General features: G+C 47.7%; 1 protein-coding gene across 6 annotated transcripts in view; it reads left to right on the top strand.

Annotated features, from left to right (window-relative positions):
• The first annotated feature begins 200 nt into the window (after positions 1-200).
• USP10 (ubiquitin specific peptidase 10) overlaps positions 201-25,683 on the top strand; it is a 99,592-nt gene continuing 74,109 nt past the window's right edge. For 4 of the 6 annotated variants that reach the window (XM_088466338.1, XM_088466337.1, XM_088466336.1 and 1 more), the window contains exons 1-2: positions 205-321; positions 24,763-24,831. In XM_088466338.1, coding sequence (XP_088322464.1) covers positions 301-321; positions 24,763-24,831 — 90 coding nt within the window. In that variant the 5' untranslated portion in view covers positions 205-300. Of the gene's footprint in view, positions 322-24,762; positions 24,832-25,683 lie in introns of all 6 variants that reach the window. The other 2 variants (XM_088466340.1, XM_088466339.1) reach the window with 1 other exon arrangement.

The raw sequence follows: 25,683 nt of genomic DNA, 5'->3' as shown, positions 1-25,683 counted from the left end.
CTCTCCTGCCCGTCTCTCTCTCTCAGCCTCTCCTGCCCGTCTCTCTCTCTCTCTCAGCCTCTCCTGCCCGTCTCTCTCTCTCTCAGCCTCTCCTGCCTGTGGCCGTCTCTCTCTCCTCAGCCCGGGCCCCACCCTTTCCGGTACCAGGCCACGCCTCCAGCCTCTCCCCCGGGCGGTCAGGTGTTTGGGGGCGGGGCGAGGGAGCGGCCGCGCAGGCGCAGAGCACGGGAGCGGGGTGAGAGAAGATGGCGGCGGCGGGGGGAACAGCATGAGCGGCCTCACTCATTGAAAGTCTCCGCCATGGCCTCCCCGAGCGCGCAGGTAAGGAAGTGGCCGTGTGCGGCCCGGGGTCAGTGCAGGAGCCGGTGCAGCCTCCGCCAGTGTCAGGCTGAGGGGCGGGAGGGCGGCTGCACTAGGCCCGGCCTCATTTCTGCAGCCTCATTGGGGCCCGGGACTCCGGCTCACACGTGGGTACCAACCCGGGGCCGCCCCGTTCCACATGGCAGCAGCGCCCACACACGAGGCGGGGGGGACAGGGCAGTTATGGTCTAACCCCCGGGGGAGCCTACCCAGGTCCACAGGCCTCATCCCCTCCCCCACCCACATGCCCCTCACATACCCCCTCCCCCCCACCTACATTGCCCCCTCCCCCACTCACATGCCCTTATCCACAGACAGGGGATTATAGTAATAGTGAGCAGTGTGTGTGTGTCACCGGGTAATAGTGAGCAATGTGTGTGTGTCATCGGGGTAATAGTGAGCAGTGTGTGTGTCACCGAGGTAATAGCGAGTAATGTGTGTGTATGTGACCGGGGTAATATGTGTATGTGACCGGGTAATAGTGAGCAGTGTGTGTGTCACCGGGGTAATAGTGAGGAATGTGTGTGTGTGTCACCGGGGTAATAGCGAGTAATGTGTGTGTGTGTCACCTGGGTAATAGTGAGCAATGTGTGTGTGTCACCGGGGTAATAGTGAGCAATGTGTGTGTGTCACCGGGGTAATAGTGAGCAATGTGTGTGTGTCACCGGGTAATAGTGAGCAATGTGTGTGTGTCACCGGGTAATAGTGAGCAGTGTGTGTGTGTGTCACCGGGTAATAGTGAGCAATGTGTGTGTGTCATCGGGGTAATAGTGAGCAGTGTGTGTGTCACCGAGGTAATAGCGAGTAATGTGTGTGTATGTGACCGGGGTAATATGTGTATGTGACCGGGGTAATAGCGAGTAATATGTGTATGTGACCGGGTAATAGTGAGCAGTGTGTGTGTCACCGGGGTAATAGTGAGGAATGTGTGTGTGTGTCACCGGGGTAATAGCGAGTAATGTGTGTGTGTGTCACCGGGGTAATAGTGAGCAATGTGTGTGTGTGTCACCTGGGTAATAGTGAGCAATGTGTGTGTGTCACCGGGGTAATAGTGAGCAATGTGTGTGTGTCACCGGGGTAATAGTGAGCAATGTGTGTGTGTCACCGGGTAATAGTGGGCAATGTGTGTGTGTCACCGGGGTAATAGTGGGCAATGTGTGTGTGTCACCGGGGTAATAGTGAGCAATGTGTGTGTGTCACCGGGGTAATAGTGAGCAATGTGTGTATGTCACCGGGGTAATAGTGAGCAATGTGTGTGTGTCACCGGGTAATAATGAGCAATATCTGTCGTGTCACTGGGGTAATAGCGAGTAATGTGTGTGTGTGTGTCACCGGGTAATAGTGAGCAATGTGTGTGTGTCACCGGGTAATAGTGAGCAATGTGTGTGTGTGTCACCGGGTAATAGTGAGCAATGTGTGTGTGTGTCACCGGGTAATAGTGAGCAATGTGTGTGTGTGTCACCGGGTAATAGTGAGCAATGTGTGTGTGTGTCACCGGGTAATAGTGAGCAATGTGTGTGTGTGTCACCGGGTAATAGTGAGCAATGTGTGTGTGTGTCACCGGGTAATAGTGAGCAATGTGTGTGTGTCACCGAGGTAATAGCGAGTAATGTGTGTGTATGTGACCGGGGTAATATGTGTATGTGACCGGGGTAATAGCGAGTAATATGTGTATGTGACCGGGTAATAGTGAGCAGTGTGTGTGTCACTGGGGTAATAGTGAGGAATGTGTGTGTGTGTCACCGGGGTAATAGTGAGCAATGTGTGTGTGTCACCGGGGTAATAGTGAGCAATGTGTGTGTGTCACCGGGGTAATAGTGAGCAATGTGTGTGTGTCACCGGGGTAATAGTGAGCAATGTGTGTGTATCACCGGGTAATAGTGGGCAATGTGTGTGTGTCACCGGGGTAATAGTGGGCAATGTGTGTGTGTCACCGGGGTAATAGTGAGCAATGTGTGTGTGTCACCGGGGTAATAGTGAGCAATGTGTGTATGTCACCGGGGTAATAGTGAGCAATGTGTGTGTGTCACCGGGTAATAATGAGCAATATCTGTCGTGTCACTGGGGTAATAGCGAGTAATGTGTGTGTGTGTGTGTGTCACCGGGGTAATAGTGAGCAGTGTGTGTGTCACCGGGGTAATAGTGAGCAGTGTGTGTGTGTGTCACCGGGGTAATAGTGAGCAATGTGTGTGTGTCACCGGGGTAATAGTGAGCAATGTGTGTGTGTCACCGGGGTAATAGTGAGCAATGTGTGTGTGTCACCGGGGTAATAGTGAGCAATGTGTGTGTATCACCGGGTAATAGTGGGCAATGTGTGTGTGTCACCGGGGTAATAGTGGGCAATGTGTGTGTGTCACCGGGGTAATAGTGAGCAATGTGTGTGTGTCACCGGGGTAATAGTGAGCAATGTGTGTATGTCACCGGGGTAATAGTGAGCAATGTGTGTGTGTCACCGGGTAATAATGAGCAATATCTGTCGTGTCACTGGGGTAATAGCGAGTAATGTGTGTGTGTGTGTGTGTCACCGGGGTAATAGTGAGCAGTGTGTGTGTGTCACCGGGTAATAGTGAGCAATGTGTGTGTGTGTCACCGGGTAATAGTGAGCAATGTGTGTGTGTGTCACCGGGTAATAGTGAGCAATGTGTGTGTGTCACCGGGTAATAGTGAGCAATGTGTGTGTGTCATCGGGGTAATAGTGAGCAGTGTGTGTGTCACCGAGGTAATAGCGAGTAATGTGTGTGTATGTGACCGGGGTAATATGTGTATGTGACCGGGGTAATAGCGAGTAATATGTGTGTGTGTGTGTGTCACCGGGTAATAGTGAGCAATGTGTGTGTGTCACCGGGTAATAGTGAGCAATGTGTGTGTGTCACCGGGTAATAGTGAGCAGTGTGTGTGTCACCGGGGTAATAGCGAGGAATGTGTGTGTGTGTCACCGGGGTAATAGCGAGGAATGTGTGTGTCACTGGGGTAATAGATAGTAATGTGTGTGTCACTGGGGTAATAGATAGTAATGTGTGTATGTGACCGGGGTAATAGTAATGTGTGTGTCACCGGGGTAATAGTGAGCAATGTGTGTATGTCACCGGGGTAATAGTGAGCAATGTGTGTGTGTCACCGGGGTAATAGTGAGCAATGTGTGTGTGTCACCGGGGTAATAGTGAGCAATGTGTGTGTGTCACCGGTGTAATAGTGAGCAATGTGTGTGTGTCACCGGGGTAATAGTGAGCAATGTGTGTGTGTCACCGGGTAATAGTGAGCAATGTGTGTGTGTCACCGGGGTAATAGCGAGTAATGTGTGTGTGTGTGTCACCGGGTAATAGTGAGCAATGTGTGTGTGTCACCGGGTAATAGTGAGCAATGTGTGTGTGTCACCGGGGTAATAGTGAGCAGTGTGTGTCATCGGGGTAATAGTGAGCAATGTGTATGTGTCACCGGGTAATAGTGAGCAGTGTGTGTGTGTGTCACCAGGTAATAGTGAGCAGTGTGTGTGTGTGTCACCAGGTAATAGTGAGCAGTGTGTGTGTGTGTCACCAGGTAATAGTGAGCAGTGTGTGTGTCACCAGGTAATAGTGAGCAGTGTGTGTGTGTCACCGGGTAATAGTGAGCAGTGTGTGTGTGTGTCACCGGGTAATAGTGAGCAGTGTGTGTGTGTCACCGGGTAATAGTGAGCAATGTGTGTGTGTCACCGGGTAATAGTGAGCAATTTGTGTGTGTCATCGGGGTAATAGTGAGCAGTGTGTGTGTCACCGGGGTAATGCCAGGCGTTTTGCATGTGTGTGTGACACTGGGGTAATGCCAGGCCCCCTCTGTTTGTGTGTGACACTGGGGTAATGCCAGGCCCCCTCTGTTTGTGTGTGACACTGGGGTAATGCCAGGCCCCCTCTGTTTGTGTGTGACACTGGGGTAATGCCAGGCCCCCTCTGTTTGTGTGTGACACTGGGGTAATGCCGGGCGTCCTGTGTGTGTGTGTGAGACACTGGGGTAATGCCGGGCATCCTGTGTGTGTGTGTGACACTGCCGGGTGTCATCTGTGTGACACTGGGGTAATGCCGGGTTTCGTCTGTGTGTGTGACACTGGGATACTGCCGGGAATCCTGTGTGCGTGTGTGTGTCACTGGGGTAATGCCAGGCGTCCTCTGTGTGTTTGTGACACTGGGGTAATGCCAGGCATCCTCTGTGTGTGTCACCGGGGTAAGAGTGACCAATGTGTGTGTGTGTCACTGGGGTAATAGTGAGCAGTGTGTGTGTGTCACTGGGGTAATAGTGAGCAGTGTGTGTGTGTCACTGGGGTAATAGTGAGCAGTGTGTGTGTGTCACTGGGGTAATAGTGAGCAGTGTGTGTGTGTCACTGGGGTAATAGTGAGCAGTGTGTGTGTCACCCGGGTAATAGTGAGCAGTGTGTGTGTCACCGGGGTAATAGTGAGCAGTGTGTGTGTCACCGGGGTAATAGTGAGCAGTGTGTGTGTCACCGGGTAATAGTGAGCAATGTGTGTGTGTGTGTGTGTCACCGGGTAATAGTGAGCAATGTGTGTGTGTCACCGGGTAATAGTGAGCAATGTGTGTGTGTCACCGGGTAATAGTGAGCAGTGTGTGTGTCACCGGGGTAATAGCGAGTAATGTGTGTGTCACTGGGGTAATAGATAGTAATGTGTGTGTCACCGGGGTAATAGATAGTAATGTGTGTGTGTGTCACCGGGGTAATAGCGAGCAATGTGTGTATGTGACCGGGGTAATAGCGAGCAATGTGTGTATGTGACCGGGGTAATAGCGAGCAATGTGTGTATGTGACCGGGGTAATAGCGAGTAATGTGTGTATGTGACCGGGGTAATAGCGAGTAATGTGTGTATGTGACCGGAGTAATAGCGAGTAATGTGTGTATGTGACCGGGGTAATAGCGAGCAATGTGTGTATGTGACCGGGGTAATAGCGAGCAATGTGTGTATGTGACCGGGGTAATGGTGATATGTGTATGTGACCGGGGTAATAGTGAGCAGTGTGTGTGTCACCGGGGTAATAGCGAGGAATGTGTGTGTCTGTCACCGGGGTAATGGCGAGGAATGTGTGTGTGTGTCACCGGGGTAATAGTGAGCAATGTGTGTGTGTCACCGGGGTAATAGTGAGCAATGTGTGTGTGTCACCGGGGTAATAGTGAGCAATGTGTGTGTGTCACCGGGGTAATAGTGAGCAATGTGTGTGTGTCACCGGGTAATAGTGAGCAATGTGTGTGTGTGTGTCACCGGGTAATAGTGAGCAGTGTGTGTGTCACCGGGTAATAGTGAGCAATGTGTGTGTGTCACCGGGGTAATAGCGAGTAATGTGTGTATGTGACCGGGGTAATAGCGAGCAATGTGTGTATGTGACCGGGGTAATAGTGAGCAATGTGTGTGTGTCACCGGGTAATAGTGAGCAATGTGTGTGTGTTACCGGGTAATAGTGAGCAGTGTGTGTGTCACGGGGTAATAGCGAGTAATGTGTGTGTCACTGGGGTAATAGATAGTAATGTGTGTATGTGACCGGGGTAATAGCGAGCAATGTGTGTATGTGACCGGGGTAATGGTGATATGTGTATGTGACCGGGGTAATAGCGAGTAATATGTGTATGTGACCGGGGTAATAGTGAGCAGTGTGTGTGTCACCGGGGTAATAGCGAGGAATGTGTGTGTGTGTCACCGGGGTAATAGCGAGGAATGTGTGTGTGTCACCGGGGTAATAGTGAGCAATGTGTGTGTGTCACCGGGTAATAGTGAGCAATGTGTGTGTGTCACCGGGTAATAGTGAGCAGTGTGTGTGTCACCGGGGTAATAGCGAGCAATGTGTGTCACCGGGGTAATAGCGAGTAATGTGTGTGTCACTGGGGTAATAGATAGTAATGTGTGTGTCACTGGGGTAATAGATAATGTGTGTATGTGACCGGGGTAATAGTAATGTGTGTGTCACCGGGGTAATAGTGAGCAATGTGTGTGTGTCACCGGGGTAATAGTGAGCAATGTGTGTGTGTCACCGGGGTAATAGTGAGCAATGTGTGTGTGTCATCGGGGTAATAGTGAGCAGTGTGTGTGTCACCGGGGTAATAGCGAGTAATGTGTGTGTATGTGACCGGGGTAATATGTGTATGTGACCGGGGTAATAGCGAGTAATATGTGTATGTGACCGGGGTAATAGTGAGCAGTGTGTGTGTCACCGGGGTAATAGCGAGGAATGTGTGTGTGTGTCACCGGGGTAATAGCGAGTAATGTGTGTGTCACTGGGGTAATAGATAGTAATGTGTGTGTCACTGGGGTAATAGATAGTAATGTGTGTATGTGACCGGGGTAATAGTGAGCAATGTGTGTGTGTGTCACCGGGGTAATAGTGAGCAATGTGTGTGTGTGTCACCGGGGTAATAGTGAGCAATGTGTGTGTGTCACCGGGGTAATAGTGAGCAATGTGTGTGTGTCACCGGGTAATAGTGGGCAATGTGTGTGTGTCACCGGGGTAATAGTGAGCAATGTGTGTGTGTCACCGGGGTAATAGTGAGCAATGTGTGTGTGTCACCGGGGTTATAGTGAGCAATGTGTGTGTGTCACCGGGTAATAGTGAGCAATGTGTGTGTGTCACCGGGGTAATAGCGAGTAATGTGTGTGTGTTTCATCGGGTAATAGTGAGCAATGTGTGTGTGTCACCGGGTAATAGTGAGCAATGTGTGTGTGTCACCGGGTAATAGTGAGCAGTGTGTGTGTCACCGGGGTAATAGCGAGGAATGTGTGTGTGTGTCACCGAGGTAATAGCGAGGAATGTGTGTGTCACTGGGGTAATAGATAGTAATGTGTGTGTCACTGGGGTAATAGATAGTAATGTGTGTGTGTCACCGGAGTAATAGTGAGTAATGTGTGTGTGTCACCGGGGTAATAGCGAGTAATGTGTGTGTGTGTGTCACCGGGTAATAGTGAGCAATGTGTGTGTGTCATCGGGGTAATAGTGAGCAGTGTGTGTGTCATCGGGGTAATAGTGAGCAATGTGTATGTGTCACCGGGTAATAGTGAGCAGTGTGTGTGTGTGTCACCAGGTAATAGTGAGCAGTGTGTGTGTCACCAGGTAATAGTGAGCAGTGTGTGTGTCACCGGGTAATAGTGAGCAGTGTGTGTGTGTCACCGGGTAATAGTGAGCAGTGTGTGTGTGTCACCGGGTAATAGTGAGCAGTGTGTGTCACCGGGGTAATAGTGAGCAATGTGTGTGTGTCACCGGGGTAATAGTGAGCAATGTGTGTGTGTCACCGGGGTAATAGTGAGCAATGTGTGTGTGTCACCGGGGTAATGGTGAGCAGTGTGTGTGTCACCGGGGTAATGGTGAGCAGTGTGTGTGTCACCGGGGTAATGGTGAGCAGTGTGTGTGTCACCGGGGTAATGGTGAGCAGTGTGTGTGTCACCGGGGTAATGGTGAGCAGTGTGTGTGTCACCGGGGTAATGGTGAGCAGTGTGTGTGTCACCGGGGTAATGGTGAGCAGTGTGTGTGTCACCGGGGTAATGGTGAGCAGTGTGTGTGTCACCGGGGTAATGGTGAGCAGTGTGTGTGTCACCGGGGTAATGGTGAGCAGTGTGTGTGTCACCGGGGTAATGGTGAGCAGTGTGTGTGTCACCGGGGTAATGATGAGCAGTGTGTGTGTCACCGGGGTAATGGTGAGCAGTGTGTGTGTCACCGGGGTAATGGTGAGCAGTGTGTGTGTCACCGGGGTAATAGCGAGTAATGTGTGTGTGTGTCACCGGGGTAATAGCGAGTAATGTGTGTGTGTGTGTGTGTGTCACCGGGTAATAGTGAGCAGTGTGTGTGTCATCGGGGTAATAGTGAGCAATGTGTGTGTGTGTCACCGGGTAATAGTGAGCAATGTGTGTGTGTCACCGGGTAATAGTGAGCAATGTGTGTGTGTCACCGGGTAATAGTGAGCAATGTGTGTGTGTGTCATCGGGGTAATAGTGAGCAGTGTGTGTGTGTCACCGGGTAATAGTGAGCAATGTGTGTCACCGGGTAATAGTGAGCAGTGTGTGTGTGTCACCGGGTAATAGTGAGCAGTGTGTGTGTGTCACCGGGTAATAGTGAGCAGTGTGTGTGTGTCACCGGGGTAATAGTGAGCAGTGTGTGTGTCACCGGGGTAATGCCAGGCGTTTTGCGTGTGTGACACTGGGGTAATGCCGGGCGTCCTCTGTGTGTGTGCACACTTGGGGTAATAGTGAGCAATATGTGTGTGTCACCGGGGTAATAACGAGCAATGTGTGTGTGTCACCGGGGTAATAACGAGCAATGTGTGTGTCATCGGGGTAATAGTGAGCAGTGTGTGTGTGACACACTGGGGTAATGCCAGGCCCCCTCTGTGTGTGTGTGTGACACTGGGGTAATGCCAGGCGTCCTGTGTGTGTGACACTGGGTTAATAGTGAGCAGTGTGTGTGTGTCACCAGGTAATAGTGAGCAGTGTGTGTGTCACCAGGTAATAGTGAGCAGTGTGTGTGTGTCACCAGGTAATAGTGAGCAGTGTGTGTGTGTCACCGGGTAATAGTGAGCAGTGTGTGTGTGTCACCGGGTAATAGTGAGCAGTGTGTGTCACCGGGGTAATAGTGAGCAATGTGTGTGTGTCACCGGGTAATAGTGAGCAATTTGTGTGTGTCATCGGGGTAATAGTGAGCAGTGTGTGTGTCACCGGGGTAATGCCAGGCGTTTTGCATGTGTGTGTGACACTGGGGTAATGCCAGGCCCCCTCTGTTTGTGTGTGACACTGGGGTAATGCCAGGCCCCCTCTGTTTGTGTGTGACACTGGGGTAATGCCAGGCCCCCTCTGTTTGTGTGTGACACTGGGGTAATGCCAGGCCCCCTCTGTTTGTGTGTGACACTGGGGTAATGCCAGGCGTTTTGCATGTGTGTGTGACACTGGGGTAATGCCAGGCCCCCTCTGTGTGTGACACTGGGGTAATGCCAGGCCCCCTCTGTGTGTGTGTGACACTGGGGTAATGCCAGGCGTCCTGTGTGTGTGACACTGGGGTAATAGTGAGCAGTGTGTGTGTGTCACCGGGGTAATAGCGAGCAATGTCTGTCACCGGGGTAATAGTGAGCAATTTGTTTGTGTCATCGGGGTAATGCCAGGCGTTTTGCATGTGTGTGTGACACTGGAGTAATGCCAGGCCCCCTCTGTTTGTGTGTGACACTGGGGTAATGCCAGGCCCCCTCTGTGTGTGACACTGGGGTAATGCCAGGCCCCCTCTGTTTGTGTGTGACACTGGGGTAATGCCAGGCCCCCTCTGTTTGTGTGTGACACTGGGGTAATGCCAGGCCCCCTCTGTTTGTGTGTGACACTGGGGTAATGCCAGGCCCCCTCTGTTTGTGTGTGACACTGGGGTAATGCCAGGCCCCCTCTGTTTGTGTGTGACACTGGGGTAATGCCAGGCCCCCTCTGTTTGTGTGTGACACTGGGGTAATGCCAGGCCCCCTCTGTTTGTGTGTGACACTGGGGTAATGCCAGGCCCCCTCTGTTTGTGTGTGACACTGGGGTAATGCCAGGCCCCCTCTGTTTGTGTGTGACACGGGGGTAATGCCAGGCCCCCTCTGTTTGTGTGTGACACTGGGGAAATGCCAGGCCCCCTCTGTTTGTGTGTGACACTGGGGTAATGCCAGGCCCCCTATGTTTGTGTGACACTGGGGTAATGCCAGGCCCCCTCTGTGTGTGACACTGGGGTAATGCCGGGCGTCCTGTGTGTGTGTGTGACACTGGGGCTAATGCAGGGTGATTTGTGTGTGTTTGTGACACTGGGGTAATGCCAGTAGTTGTCTGTGTGTCACTGGGGTAATGCCCGGCGTCCTCTGTGTGACACTGGGGTAATGCCGGGTGTCGTCTGTGTGACACTGGGGTAATGCCAGACGTCCTCTGTGTGTGTGACACTGGGATACTGCCGGGCGTCCTGTGTGCGTGTGTGACACTGGGGTAATGCCAGGCCCCCTCTGTTTGTGTGTGACACTGGGGTAATGCCAGGCCCCCTCTGTTTGTGTGTGACACTGGGGTAATGCCAGGCCCCCTATGTTTGTGTGACACTGGGGTAATGCCAGGCCCCCTCTGTGTGTGACACTGGGGTAATACCGGGCGTCCTGTGTGTGTATGAGACACTGGGGTAATGCCGGGTATCCTGTGTGTGTGTGACACTGGGGCTAATGCAGGGTGATTTGTGTGTGTTTGTGACACTGGGGTATTGCCAGTAGTTGTCTGTGTGACACTGGGGTAATGCCCGGCGTCCTCTGTGTGACACTGGGGTAATGCCGGGTGTCGTCTGTGTGACACTGGGGTAATGCCGGGTGTGGTCTGTGTGACACTGGGGTAATGCCGGGTGTCGTCTGTGTGTCACTGGGGTAATGCCGGTCGTCCTCTGTGTGTGTCACTGGGGTAATAGTGAGCAGTGTGTGTGTCACTGGGGTAATAGTGAGCAGTGTGTGTGTCACTGGGGTAATAGTGAGCAGTGTGTGTGTCACCGGGGTAATAGTGAGCAGTGTGTGTGTGTCACCGGGGTAATAGTGAGCAGTGTGTGTGTGTGTCACCGGGGTAATAGTGAGCAGTGTGTGTCACCGGGGTAATAGTGAGCAGTGTGTGTGTGTGTCACCGGGGTAAGAGTGAGCAGTGTGTGTGTTTGTCACCGGGGTAAGAGTGTGCAGTGTGTGTGTCACCGGGGTAAGAGTGAGCAGTGTGTGCGTGTCTCACGGGTAATAGTGAGCAGTGTGTGACAATGAGGTAATACCAAGCGTCCTCTGTGTGTGTGTGTGACACTGGGCTAATGCTGGGTGTCCTGTGTCTGTGTGTGTGACACTGGGGTAATGCCGGGTGTCCTCTTTGTCTGTGACTCTGGGGTAATGCTGGGTGTCCTCTCTGTGTGTGTGACACTGGGCTAATGCCGGGTGTCCTCTGTGTGTGTGTGACACAGGGCTAATGCCGGGTGTCCTCTGTGTGTGTGTGAGACTGCGGTAATGTCGGGTGTCCTGTGTGTGTCCTGTGTGTGTGTGTGTGACACTGGGGTAATGCCGGGTGTCCTCTGTGTGTGTGTGACACTGGGGTTGTGCCGGGTGTCCTTTGTGGGTGTGTGTGACACTGGGGTAATGCCGGGTGTCCTCTGTGTGTCCTCTATGTGTGTGAGACACTGGGGTAATGCCGCGTGTCGTGTGTGTGTGACACAGGGCTAATGCCGGGTGTCCTCTGTGTGTGTGTGTGTGTGACACTGGAGTAATGCTGGGTGTCCTTTGTGTGTGTGTGACACAGGGCTAATGCCGGGTGTCCTCTGTGTGTGTGTGTGTGTGTGTGTGACACATGGCTAATGCCGGGTGTCCTCTGTGTGTGTGTGTGTGTGTGACACAGGGCTAATGCCGTGTGTCCTCTGTGTGTGTGTGTGTGTGTGTGACACTGGAGTAATGCCGGGTGTCCTCTATGTGTGTGAGACACTGGGGTAATGCCGCGTGTCCTCTGTGTGTGACACAGGGCTAATGCCGGGTGTCCCCTGTGTGTGTGTGTGTGTGTGTGACACTGGAGTAATGCTGGGTGTCCTGTGTGTGTGTGTGTGTGTAACACTGGGGTAATGCTGGGTGTCCTCTGTGTGTGTGTGTGTAACACTGGGGTAATGCTGGGTGTCCTCTGTGTGTGTGTGTGTGTGTGTGTGTGTGTAACACTGGGGTAATGCTGGGTGTCCTCTATGTGTGTGACACACTGGGGTAATGCCGCGTGTCGTATGTGTGTGACACAGGGCTAATGCCGGGTGTCCCCTGTGTGTGTGTGTGTGTGTGTGTGTGTGTGACACTGGAGTAATGCTGGGTGTCCTTTGTGTGTGTGTGTGACACTGGGGTAATGCCGCGTGTCCTGTGTGTGTGTGTGTGTGTGACACAGGGCTAATGCCGGGTGTCCTCTGTGTGTGTGTGTGTGACACTGGAGTAATGCTGGGTGTCCTTTGTGTGTGTGTGTAACACTGGGGTAATGCTGGGTGTCCTCTATGTGTCCTCTATGTGTGTGAGACACTGGGGTAATGCCGCGTGTCGTGTGTGTGTGACACAGGGCTAATGCCGGGTGTCCTCTGTGTGTGTGTGTGTGTGACACTGGAGTAATGCTGGGTGTCCTTTGTGTGTGTGTGACACAGGTCTAATGCCGGGTGTCCTCTGTGTGTGTGTGTGACACTGGAGTAATGCTGGGTGTCCTCTGTGTGTGAGACACTGGGGTAATGCCGCGTGTCCTCTGTGTGTGTGTGACACAGGGCTAATGCCGGGTGTCCTCTGTGTGTGTGTGTGTGTGTGTGTGTGTGTGACACTGGGGTAATGCTGGGTGTCCTCTGTGTGTGAGACACTGGGGTAATGCCGCGTGTCCTCTGTGTGTGTGTGTGACACAGGGCTAATGCCGGTTGTCCTCTGTGTGTGTGTGTGTGTGTGTGTGTGTGTGTGTGTGACACTGGAGTAATGCTGGGTGTCCTTTGTGTGTGTGTGTAACACTGGGGTAATGCTGGGTGTCCTCTATGTGTGTGAGACACTGGGGTAATGCCGCGTGTCGTGTGTGTGTGACACAGGGCTAATGCCGGGTGTCCTCTGTGTGTGTGTGTGTGTGTGTGTGTCACTGGAGTAATGCTGGGTGTCCTTTGTGTGTGTGTGACACAGGGCTAATGCCGGGTGTCCTGTGTGTGTGTGTGTGTGACACAGGGCTAATGCCGGGTGTCCTGTGTGTGTGTGTGTGTGTGTGAGTGACACTGGAGTAATGCTGGGTGTCCTCTGTTTGAGAGACACTGGGGTAATGCCGCGTGTCCTCTGTGTGTGTGTGTGACACAGGGCTAATGCCGGGTGTCCTCTGTGTGTGTGTGACACTGGGGTAATGCTGGGTGTCCTCTGTGTGTGTGTGTGACACTGCGGTAATGTCGGGTGTCCTCTGTGTGTGTGTGTGTGTGACACTGCGGTAATGTCGGGTGTCCTCTGTGTGTGTGTGTGTGTGTGACACTGCGGTAATGTCGGGTGTCCTCTGTGTGTGTGTGTGTGTGTGTGACACTGCGGTAATGCCGGGTGTCCTTTGTGTGTGTGACACTGGGGTAATGCCGGGTGTCCTCTGTGTGTGTGTGTGACACTGGGGTAATGCTGGGTGTCCTCTGTGTGTGTGTGTGTGTGTGTGTGTGTGACACTGCGGTAATGTCGGGTGTCCTCTGTGTGTGTGTGTGACACTGCGGTAATGTCGGGTGTCCTCTGTGTGTGTGTGTGACACTGCGGTAATGTCGGGTGTCCTCTGTGTGTGTGACACTGCGGTAATGCCGGGTGTCCTCTGTGTGTGTGTGTGACACTGCGGTAATGCCGGGTGTCCTCTGTGTGTGTGTGTGACACTGCGGTAATGCCGGGTGTCCTCTGTGTGTGACACTGCGGTAATGTCGGGTTTCCTCTGTGTGTGTGTGACACTGGGGTAATGCTGGGTGTCCTTTGTGTGTGTGTGTGTGACACTGGGGTAATGCTGGGTGTCCTCTGTGTGTGTGTGACACTGGGGTAATGCCGCGTGTCCTCTGTGTGTGTGTGTGTGACACTGGGGTAATGCCGCGTGTCCTCTGTGTGTGTGTGACACTGGGGTAATGCCGCGTGTCCTCTGTGTGTGTGTGACACTGGGGTAATGCCGCGTGTCCTCTGTGTGTGTGTGACACTGGGGTAATGCCGCGTGTCCTCTGTGTGTGTGTGTGACACTGGGGTAATGCCGCGTGTCCTCTGTGTGTGTGTGTGTGTGTGTGACACTGGGGTAATGCCGCGTGTCCTCTGTGTGTGTGTGTGTGACACTGGGGTAATGCCGCGTGTCCTCTCTGTGTGTGTGTGTGTGTAACACATCATTATTCAGTGTTGATGCTTTGGCATAATTTTGCCTTTGGACAGTAAGCACGTCATTTGTAGACTGTTCTTCCTCTGTGTGTAGTTTGTACCTGTATGGAAAGTGTAAAACACGTGGCTGCTATTATTCCTCATGTGACAATTCCCCAGCGAGATCGTTTCCGGTGCCCTGTTCCTTCTTGGCGACGCCGAGGTTACTGTATACGTCACTTCTCTCACAGTATATTTTATCTTTTTCCCTGTGATGTCCTCAGGCTTAGAATGTGGGCAGTGCCCCCTGTGTACCAGCCAGAAACGCCGTGTGACGGGGAGAGCTGGTTACTGTACCTAGCACTTGGCAAATCAATGGTCTCTTAACGTTGAAAACTATTGCGCAATACTTGCTGAAACTTTTGGTTTCCATACAGTGGCTGCGATTTGGGTGGGATCGTATGAAATAAGGAGGAAACAATGAACAATAGAAACGTGTTTAGTGTCAGCAGGTTCTAGTCCGTGTAGAATGGCGATTATTGTCCGTCAGTCCTGGTCCCCGATCATGGATCTGCTGGCAGCTATATTAATAATAATAGTATAATAATTTATTGCTTGTTTGCATTTATCTTCTTCCCTCTGTAGGAATATAATCTTGATAAGGGGCTTCCCGTCCCTGCTGGCCCAGCTGTGGCGTATTACAGCTCCTCTCTTATATGGGCCTATTAGTCACTGTTCATAGGGCCTGATTCAGACCCGGTCGCAAGCGCTGAGCACTCGCAACCGGGTCGATGGTGGCACACAGCGCATGCGCATGACGTAGCCGGCTCCGTCGTGCGCATGCGCAAGACCCGGATAGCGACGGGCAATCCGTCGCTCAGGGTCTCGCACCAAAGGGGGCATGCTGTCGATGTTGAGTGACAGCACTCTCCCTTTGGTGGGCGGGTTGGGGGCTGCCCAAACGGAGGCGTTCCTGTGAGAACGCCTGCCGTTTGGAGGTGGCCCCACTGATGTCAGTGGGAGTGCTCTCGGCTCTGATAGAGCCGAAATCTCTCTGAGGCTTGCGGCCACGAGACCCTACCACAAGGGTCTAGTCGCAAGCACGATGGTTGCGACGGTTGACCATCGCGACCATCATGGCCGCTCGCTATAGCTGTGGGTGGTCACAGGAGGCCGTTCTAAATAAAAAACTAAAGACCGGCCCTGAATCAGGCCCACAGTCAGCGACAAAGCATCTGAATGACAGCGGAGTTTATAATCTCTTATGTTAGCAAGTTGGAACAGGTAATGCCAGTATGTTATAGTATTTGTTTAGTACAGTGGTTCTCAACTCCAGTCCTCAAGTGCCCCCAGCAGGTCATGTGGGGTAATTACTGACTCCAGTGGTATTGATGAAATGACCTGGGCATGACTAAAGAAATTCGGAAAACATGAGCTGTTGGCGGTACTTGAGAACCCCTGATTTAGTATATTGCACAAATCGGTATGTAAGTGTAGTTGCGGCTATGTAACGTTGTCAGTAAAGGGTAAGAGGTGGTCCCGGCCCCCGTTTCCCCTTGGTCGGGTTTGTTTGTGTTCCTGCTGATACGTTATTACAGAACTATATGCATTGTTATCTTTTATTACTGAGATTAAGGCTAACTCTGCCGCCCATGTGAAGAGTAGGGGGCTGCCCGAATGGCCCCAGACGTGTATCCGATTCCCCATCTGTCATTTATTTACAACCAGTCATATTCAATCTCAGTGACGTGGGGATTTTGACTCTAGGTTTAATTTTGTTATCTATGTTTCACACCCCAAACCCCCCCCCCCCCCCAAAGTGACACTTGTGGTTTCAGCAAGCTCCAACAAGCATTGTGTGTAGCTTCAATATACATACTGTGCGCACTTGTCCAGATACGTATTTTGTATTATATGGAAGTTTCCCGGTGTTACCTTACCTGGGTTCTCTCTGCGGCTCTTATGGAAGCCTGTGACCTAGAGCAGCACACACCACCCACCCTCTCAGTACAGATAGTGTACTGTAGTGTCTCCTGCCGACTCCTGGGGGGGGGGGTCCTCCCATTCATTCACTTTCCGTAGCCCTTACACATTGCTGCATTGTTACTATAAGGCTTATATTGCTATAGAGGAGCAGTGACTGCAGGGGACACGTGTGTGTGGCTATGTCTGCTCTGCGTTGTGTCAGCATGATATTGTCATTGCTGCATGCTTCCTAATATTAGTGTTCCTTCGCGTTGGGCAGTGTCCAGCATGTGAAGCCCCAGAGGAACACTTGTTCTTCAGCTTTCTCTGTTGTGTAGTCTCTGGTATGTATGTTCTATAGACACTAATCGGTGGTCACTAGTTCTAGAAGATCATATCTGAAGCCTAATTTGCAGAGATGTACCCTCTACCCTCATAGACTTATTCTATTTGCGCCATTTGGCACTAAAGGCATTTTGTGAGTTGGACTCTTAGCCACGCGCAGCGAATCTTGGACTTATTTCTAAATTTAGCATCTTATTCGCCTCATAGCTACATCCAGTGGGCGGAATTCAATTGTTTCCAGCCCCCATCGCGCCTGACGGAGCTATTCAATTGTTGCTCCTGACGGGCGCGATTAGCTGCCAGCGCTCCATTTCAACTCGCAGCGCCAGAGGGGTGCAAGCTGAAATTGGTGAAAAGTGACCTGTGGGCACCCAAACGGCACTTTTTCGCGATCGCGTCCGGCACTTTTTCGCGATCGCGTCCAGCACTTTGGTCGGGGTTAGCCGATTTACACGGCTAAACCCTACCACTTTGGGCGCGATCAGCACGAAAAATGGCAGCAGTTGAATAGCGGCCCGCGATCTCCCGTCACTTTAGACCGCACATCCGGGCCGCGAAAACAATTGAATTCCGCCCAGTGTCTCATAGTTTCCTGGGCACTTGGGCTTAGTATTATGTCACATAGGGGGTGATTCAATTAAGAGCGAGGTGTATATCGCCGGGAATTTGTCCCCGGAGCTATTCAATTCACTTTGCAGTTTAGAAGGAATAATAGTACATAAGCGCCGTCATATAATAATTTAATACCAATTATATATAGATATAGTTTCAAAAGAATTATATCAGATTAAAACACAGTTGAATCACATAACAATTAACACAGATGGTCAGTCGTAATTAATATCCAAATGTAAAAAGGACAAAGAAAGGGTTCCAGTGGGTAATCTGTAATTCTGAAACTCTCTTTTTAGTGCCAACACAGTTATAATTCTGTATCCACCATGATAGTAACACAGTTATATATCTGTATCCACCATGATAGTAACAGTTATATATCTGTATCCACCATGATAGTAACAGTTATATATCTGTATCCACCATGATAGTAACACAGTTATAATTCTGTATCCACCATGATAGTAACACAGTTATATATCTGTATCCACCATGATAGTAACAGTTATATATCTGTATCCACCATGATAGTAACACAGTTATATATCTGTATCCACCATGATAGTAACACAGTTATATATCTGTATCCACCATGATAGTAACAGTTATATATCTGTATCCACCATGATAGTAACACAGTTATAATTCTGTATCCACCATGATAGTAACACAGTTATATATCTGTATCCACCATGATAGTAACACAGTTATATTTCTGTATCCACCATGATAGTAACACAGTTATATATCTGTATCCACCATGATAGTAACACAGTTATATTTCTGTATCCACCATGATAGTAACACAGTTATATTTCTGTATCCACCATGATAGTAACACAGTTATATATCTGTATCCACCATGATAGTAACACAGTTATATATCTATATCCACCATGATAGTAACAGTTATATATCTGTATCCACCATGATAGTAACAGTTATATTTCTGTATCCACCATGATAGTAACACAGTTATATATCTGTATCCACCATGATAGTAACAGTTATATATCTGTATACACCATGATAGTAACACAGTTATATATCTGTATACACCATGATAGTAACACAGTTATATATCTGTATACACCATGATAGTAACACAGTTATATATCTGTATCCACCATGATAGTAACAGTTATATTTCTGTATCCACCATGATAGTAACACAGTTATATATCTGTATCCACCATGATAGTAACAGTTATATATCTGTATCCACCATGATAGTAACACAGTTATATATCTGTATCCACCATGATAGTAACAGTTATATATCTGTATACACCATGATAGTAACACAGTTATATATCTGTATCCACCATGATAGTAACACAGTTATATATCTGTATCCACCATGATAGTAACACAGTTATATATCTGTATCCACCATGATAGTAACACAGTTATATATCTGTATCCACCATGATAGTAACACAGTTATATATCTGTATCCACCATGATAGTAACAGTTATATATCTGTATACACCATGATAGTAACACAGTTATATATCTGTATCCACCATGATAGTAACACAGTTATATTTCTGTATCCACCATGATAGTAACACAGTTATATATCTGTATCCACCATGATAGTAACACAGTTATATATCTGTATCCACCATGATAGTAACAGTTATATTTCTGTATCCACCATGACAGTAACACAGTTATATATCTATATCCACCATGATAGTAACACAGTTATATATCTATATCCACCATGATAGTAACACAGTTATATATCTATATCCACCATGATAGTAACACAGTTATATATCTATATCCACCATGATAGTAACACAGTTATATATCTATATCCACCATGATAGTAACAGTTATATTTCTGTATCCACCATGATAGTAACACAGTTATATATCTGTATCCACCATGATAGTAACACAGTTATATATCTGTATCCACCATGATAGTAACAGTTATATTTCTGTATGCACCATGATAGTAACACAGTTATATATCTGTATCCACCATGATAGTAACACAGTTATATATCTGTATCCACCATGATAGTAACACAGTTATATATCTGTATCCACCATGATAGTAACACAGTTATATTTCTGTATACACCATGATAGTAACAGTTATATTTCTGTATCCACCATGATAGTAACACAGTTATATTTCTGTATCCACCATGATAGTAACACAGTTATATTTCTGTATCCACCATGATAGTAACACAGTTATATATCTGTATCCACCATGATAGTAACAGTTATATATCTGTATCCACCATGATAGTAACACAGTTATATATCTGTATCCACCATGATAGTAACACAGTTATATATCTGTATCCACCATGATAGTAACACAGTTATATATCTGTATCCACCATGATAGTAACACAGTTATATATCTGTATACACCATGATAGTAACAGTTATATATCTGTATCCACCATGATAGTAACACAGTTATATATCTGTATCCACCATGATAGTAACACAGTTATATATCTGTATCCACCATGATAGTAACACAGTTATATATCTGTATCCACCATGATAGTAACAGTTATATATCTGTATCCACCATGATAGTAACACAGTTATATATCTGTATCCACCATGATAGTAACACAGTTATATATCTGTATCCACCATGATAGTAACACAGTTATATATCTGTATCCACCATGATAGTAACAGTTATATATCTGTATCCACCATGATAGTAACACAGTTATATATCTGTATCCACCATGATAGTAACACAGTTATATATCTGTATCCACCATGATAGTAACAGTTATATATCTGTATCCACCATGATAGTAACACAGTTATATATCTGTATACACCATGATAGTAACACAGTTATATATCTGTATCCACCATGACAGTAACACAGTTATATATCTGTATACACCATGATAGTAACACAGTTATATTTCTGTATCCACCATGATAGTAACACAGTTATATATCTGTATACACCATGATAGTAACACAGTTATATTTCTGTATCCACCATGATAGTAACACAGTTATATATCTGTATACACCATGATAGTAACACAGTTATATTTCTGTATCCACCATGATAGTAACACAGTTATATATCTTTATCCACCATGATAGTAACACAGTTATATATCTGTATCCACCATGATAGTAACACAGTTATATTTCTGTATCCACCATGATAGTAACACAGTTATATATCTGTATCCACCATGATAGTAACACAGTTATATATCTGTATCCACCATGATAGTAACACAGTTATATATCTGTATCCACCATGATAGTAACACAGTTATATTTCTGTATCCACCATGATAGTAACACAGTTATATTTCTGTATCCACCATGATAGTAACACAGTTATATTTCTGTATCCACCATGATAGTAACACAGTTATATATCTGTATCCACCATGATAGTAACACAGTTATATTTCTGTATCCACTTGATAGTAACGCAGTTATAATTCTGTATACACTTGATAGTAACGCAGTTATAATTCTGTATACACTTGATAGTAACAGTTATAATTCTGTATCCTTTTACGTGCACAAATAGTATCCACCACTTTCCTTTCTGTATAAAATCAGCATGTATCAATCAAGCTGATAAAAGCACTGAAAATCTCCAATACCAGTAATGAGCTTGTTGTTTAGTTCCTATTTATGTCTGGAGATAGGAAAACACACGTGGCTAATTCTTGGTATTTGTGTTTCTAATATATCGATCTTAGTGCATGGCTTTATAAGGCAAGAAATAGCCAAAACTTAAATGCAGTCTGCCAATTTATATACGAGTCCCGTTAATCTCAGTTATTTGAGTCACATGCAGGACACATAGAAGATGTAAAAATGATTTGAATCGTCCCTGCTAACACTTGTTGTAGGCGGCATATAGAATAAACCTCCGCAGGGTATTTGTATGCAGTGGTAGCTGGTTTGTAGCATGTAATTGTCTCGCCGCTATTAGTTATCCCATAGGGAGTCTGTGTCTCGTCCTGCGCAGGGCAGAGTATCTACGCGTTTCACCACTGTCTCCTGAGGGAGCCGCTGAGAGGATTGGAGGCGGAAAAACGCGTAGACATTCCCTGCATTTTCTTCAATCTGCTAAGTGCTGACCAGTCAACACCTTAATATAATACAGGGCGGCATTGACTCTGTGCTACACACTGAGTACGGCGGCAGTGGAAGACGGATACTCTACCCCACGCCGAACGAGACGCTGACTCCCTATTAATTATGACTGACCATCTGTGTTAATTGTTGTGATTCAACTGTGTTTTAATCTGATATATATAATTCTCTTGAAACTATTTTATATCTATATATTATTGGTATTAAATGATTATCTTTCTGACAGCACTTATGTACTATTATTCCTTCTAGCTCTTGGTGGGTGTATGTATTCCCTACTTTTTGTGGAATAAGCAGCAGTTAGAATATTGATTAAATATTAATTTCTCATTACTATTTATTTTATTTACATCCATCCAATTCATTTGGAAGGTACAGCGCCAGATTATTGTTTGTTGACCTTGCAGTTTAGTCTGACTTAAGTCGGAGAATGGCGGTTCTAGTGACTAAAGCAGGGTGTTTAGTCTCGAGAACCGGCATTCTCTGACTAAAATGCGAGCTGCGGGGCTGTTAGCGCCTCACATAGCCAGAAAGCCTAGCGGCTGGCACTTTAGTCTGATTGGGTTACGGGTATGATTTACATTTTATTTTACATTTTTTATTTTTTTAGAGACCCTTTTGTGTATGGTTTTGGGCTTTATAATGTAGCTGCTTTGGTGCCAAATATTGGTTTAGTTTCTGGTTTGAAGCCTTTGTAACTTCAGCGGGAACAGAGAGCGCACACTAGCGAATCACCCTGCGCGTCAGTTCAGTTGTGGCTAATAACGGGGGTTGTGAGTTCTATTCCTACCCGCCCTCCACATAGACAGAGCCACAGTTGTGTTGATGTGAGCTGGCAGACAATTGTACAATAGAATAAAACGACACATCTCGCCCACCCCCCAAGAAAGCAAACACTCCGGCTGCGGTGAGAGCTGCAGAACTGAGGTCAGGCTGCCGGCCGGCGAGTGCTGTGTTCGGGGCCCTGGTGTATGTTGTGTAGGTTTGTCAGGCAGCGTATGGACCCAGAAAGGTCTGCCTGTTGTAATAGGATTTGCTGGCGCTGGGCCTGTGGATTAGTCATTTGTCGGAGTCATGCTATTTCAGCAATATACATAGAATTCCACATGCTGGGGCTGCACTTTCCTCTGATTGAGCCATTGGTGTGTGGAACCATCTCCGGATTACGCTGCATTGTATAGAACACTATTATTCCTGCGCAGACGCAGCGCTGGTTTGGAGCAGTCAACTCAGGAACATTGGTTGCTTTAGTTGCTCCTGATTCTGAGAACGTGCTAAACTCATTCACAAAGCCAGGGCACTTCCAGGTGTTTATATCCACTACCACAGTATAGGCAAACGCAGGGAGGGTTTCTGGTTGCCTGGAAACCCCCCAACCCAGCCCACACCATGACGACAATAGAAATAGTAATACGAGTATAATGTAATAATGTACTAGTGCTGCATGTTCTTCTCTGTATCACAAGTGAAATAATCAGCACCACCTGTGGATCTTTAAACATGTGTTAGCCAGTAATACAACTGTGCACCAACTAGGAGATCTGGAAAACATGCACTGTTAAGGGGGCACTGCTATAGACCATCAACAGGGTTAATTATTAATATTGTATAATAATACACTATTCAGTGCATAAGGCGATCAGTATGTACATATATGCACAGGGCAGTGCTAGGTTCTTCTGCTGCTCCCCCAGACTTGCTCCAATGCTCTGCAATGGTGCCCACATCTGACATAAAAACATTCGGCGGTGCTCCCGGCAGGATTTGGGTGGGCAAGGCGCACGTGTGCGGGGACAGTATTGCGCAGCCGGACAGTGAAGTGGACACGGCCACGCCGACGTCAATGTTGGGGTCGGTGCGACCCCATTGACGTCACTAATTGAGGTGCGCCCAGCCAGCGGCGTCACTAATGGGGGCGTGCCCAGCACCTACAGAGGTGTTGGGCTTCCCCTAAGCTTTCCCTTCATGTGAATAGATGCCATGCGCACGGCATCTATTCACACGGCGACAGAACAGCAGCAGCCAGGCTGTTTAAGCAGGGCGCTGCTAAAAAGGGCATGGAGCATTTTGTTCTTTAGAAATCGGGCAGGGCCTGCTTAAACAGCCTAGTGTGAGCACTATTTCAGGTGGCCCTACTGCCACATATAATGCGTTACTGTGATCACTGGTCCTGTATATGCTGGAATTATGACACACAATACACTATGTATGACACATATAATGGGTTACTGTGATCACTGGTCCTGTATATGCTGGAATTATGACACACAATACACTATGTATGACACATATAATGGGTTACTGTGATCACTGGTCCTGTATATGCTGGAATTATGACACACAATACACTATGTATGACACATATAATGGTTACTGTGATCGCTGGTCCTGTATATGCTGGAATTATGACACACAATACACTATGTATGACACATATAATGGGTTACTGTGATCACTGGTCCTGTATATGCTGGAATTATGACACACAATACACTATGTATGACACATATAATGGGTTACTGTGATCACTGGTCCTGTATATGCTGGAATTATGACACACAATACACTATGTATGACACATATAATGGGTTACTGTGATCGCTGGTCCTGTATATGCTGGAATTATGACACACAATACACTATGTATGACACATATAATGGGTTACTGTGATCACTGGTCCTGTATATGCTGGAATTATGACACAATACACTATGTATGACACATATAATGGGTTACTGTGATCACTGGTCCTGTATATGCTGGAATTATGACACACAATACACTATGTATGACACATATAATGGGTTACTGTGATCGCTGGTCCTGTATATGCTGGAATTATGACACACAATACACTATGTATGACACATATAATGGTTACTGTGATCACTGGTCCTGTATATGCTGGAATTATGACACACAATACACTATGTATGACACATATAATGGTTACTGTGATCACTGGTCCTGTATATGCTGGAATTATGACACACAATACACTATGTATGACACATATAATGGGTTACTGTGATCACTGGTCCTGTATATGCTGGAATTATGACACAGTACTCTATGTATGACACATATTAAAGCTGGTTATGCCCTTTCCATGGACTGGCCAGACTCGCTCTAATATCAGGCATTTGTAAACCCCCCCCCCCCCCCTCTAGAAGTCCTGTTGTTGCCCCTGCCATAGGGTTACATGTAATGTTCCTATCATTGGGGCCATGTCTGGCCCAGTACCCTCGCTATGCATGGATTATCTGGGCGCAAACTCTTCCTCTTTGTCTGTCAGTTTCAGTGTTAATGGTATTTGTAGGAGATACCCAATAGGATGACGGGCACAGAACAGCATGGCAGACTTGTGTCCGGATAATACTAGGTGACGGGTGTTAGAGAATTATCATAATGTTACCAGACGCCTAATGTTTCCAGCGCGCTGCGTTGGGCTCGCTCTCCCGGCCAGGTACCCGACCTCTATGCTATTGCCTCGTGCTATCTCTTCCGTCACTCATCTTGTCCCCGTTTCCTCTTTGCAGTATATTTTTGGGGAGTTCAGCGACGATGAATTCAAGCAGTTCTTCGTCAGTGCTCGCTGCACGGTAGAGGTAAGTTCATTGCTGTCCGTCCACATTGGGAGCGTAATTCTGTTTAAGGGGAAAGCGTGTATATATGTATATATATAGCTGTATATACAGTCAGGTGCATAAATATTGGGACATTGACAGGATTTTCATATTTTGGCCTCTAGTCACCACCACAATGGCTTTGAAATGAAACAAACAAGATGAGCTTTACCTGCAGACTTTCAGATTTAATTTGAGGGTAATTACATCCAAATCAGGTGAACGGTGTAGGAATTACAATGGTTTCTATATGTGCCTCCCACTTTTTAAGGGGCCAAAAGTAATGGGACAAACTAAACAATCCTAAATCTAATGGAGCGTACACACGGTCAGATTTGTCAGACTTGTCAGATTTGTCAGATGAACGATTGAACGATTAAACGATCTGAACGATTTGAACGATTTTAACAAAGTTTTGAACGATTTGAACGATTGAACGATTTTTGACTGCATTAAAATGAATGGAATCGTCCAAGTCTGACTGCAAACCCATCAGATGTCAGAAATCGTTATCTGACCATCGGGAACGCGCATCGTTGATCGTCCATCGTTCAGACATGTCAGATATGAACGATTTTCCTTCAGATATGAACGACTGAACGATTTTTAAATCGTTATCGTTCATATCTGAAGGAAAAATCTGATCGTGTGTATGCACCATAACTTTCAGTTTTTAATACTTTGTTGCAAATCCTTTGCAGGCAATTACAGCCTGAAGTCTGGAACGCATAGACATCACCAGACGCTGGGTTTCATCCCTGGTGATGCTCTGCCAGGCCTCTACTGCAAATGTCTTCAGTTCCTGCTTGTTCTTGGGGCATTTTCCCTTCAGTT

This window comes from Taudactylus pleione, unplaced genomic scaffold (genome assembly GCF_031769625.1).
Source record: "Taudactylus pleione unplaced genomic scaffold, aTauple2 ptg002854l, whole genome shotgun sequence".
NCBI lineage: Eukaryota > Metazoa > Chordata > Amphibia > Anura > Myobatrachidae > Taudactylus > Taudactylus pleione.
This window is presented reverse-complemented; position numbering and strand designations above follow the sequence as displayed.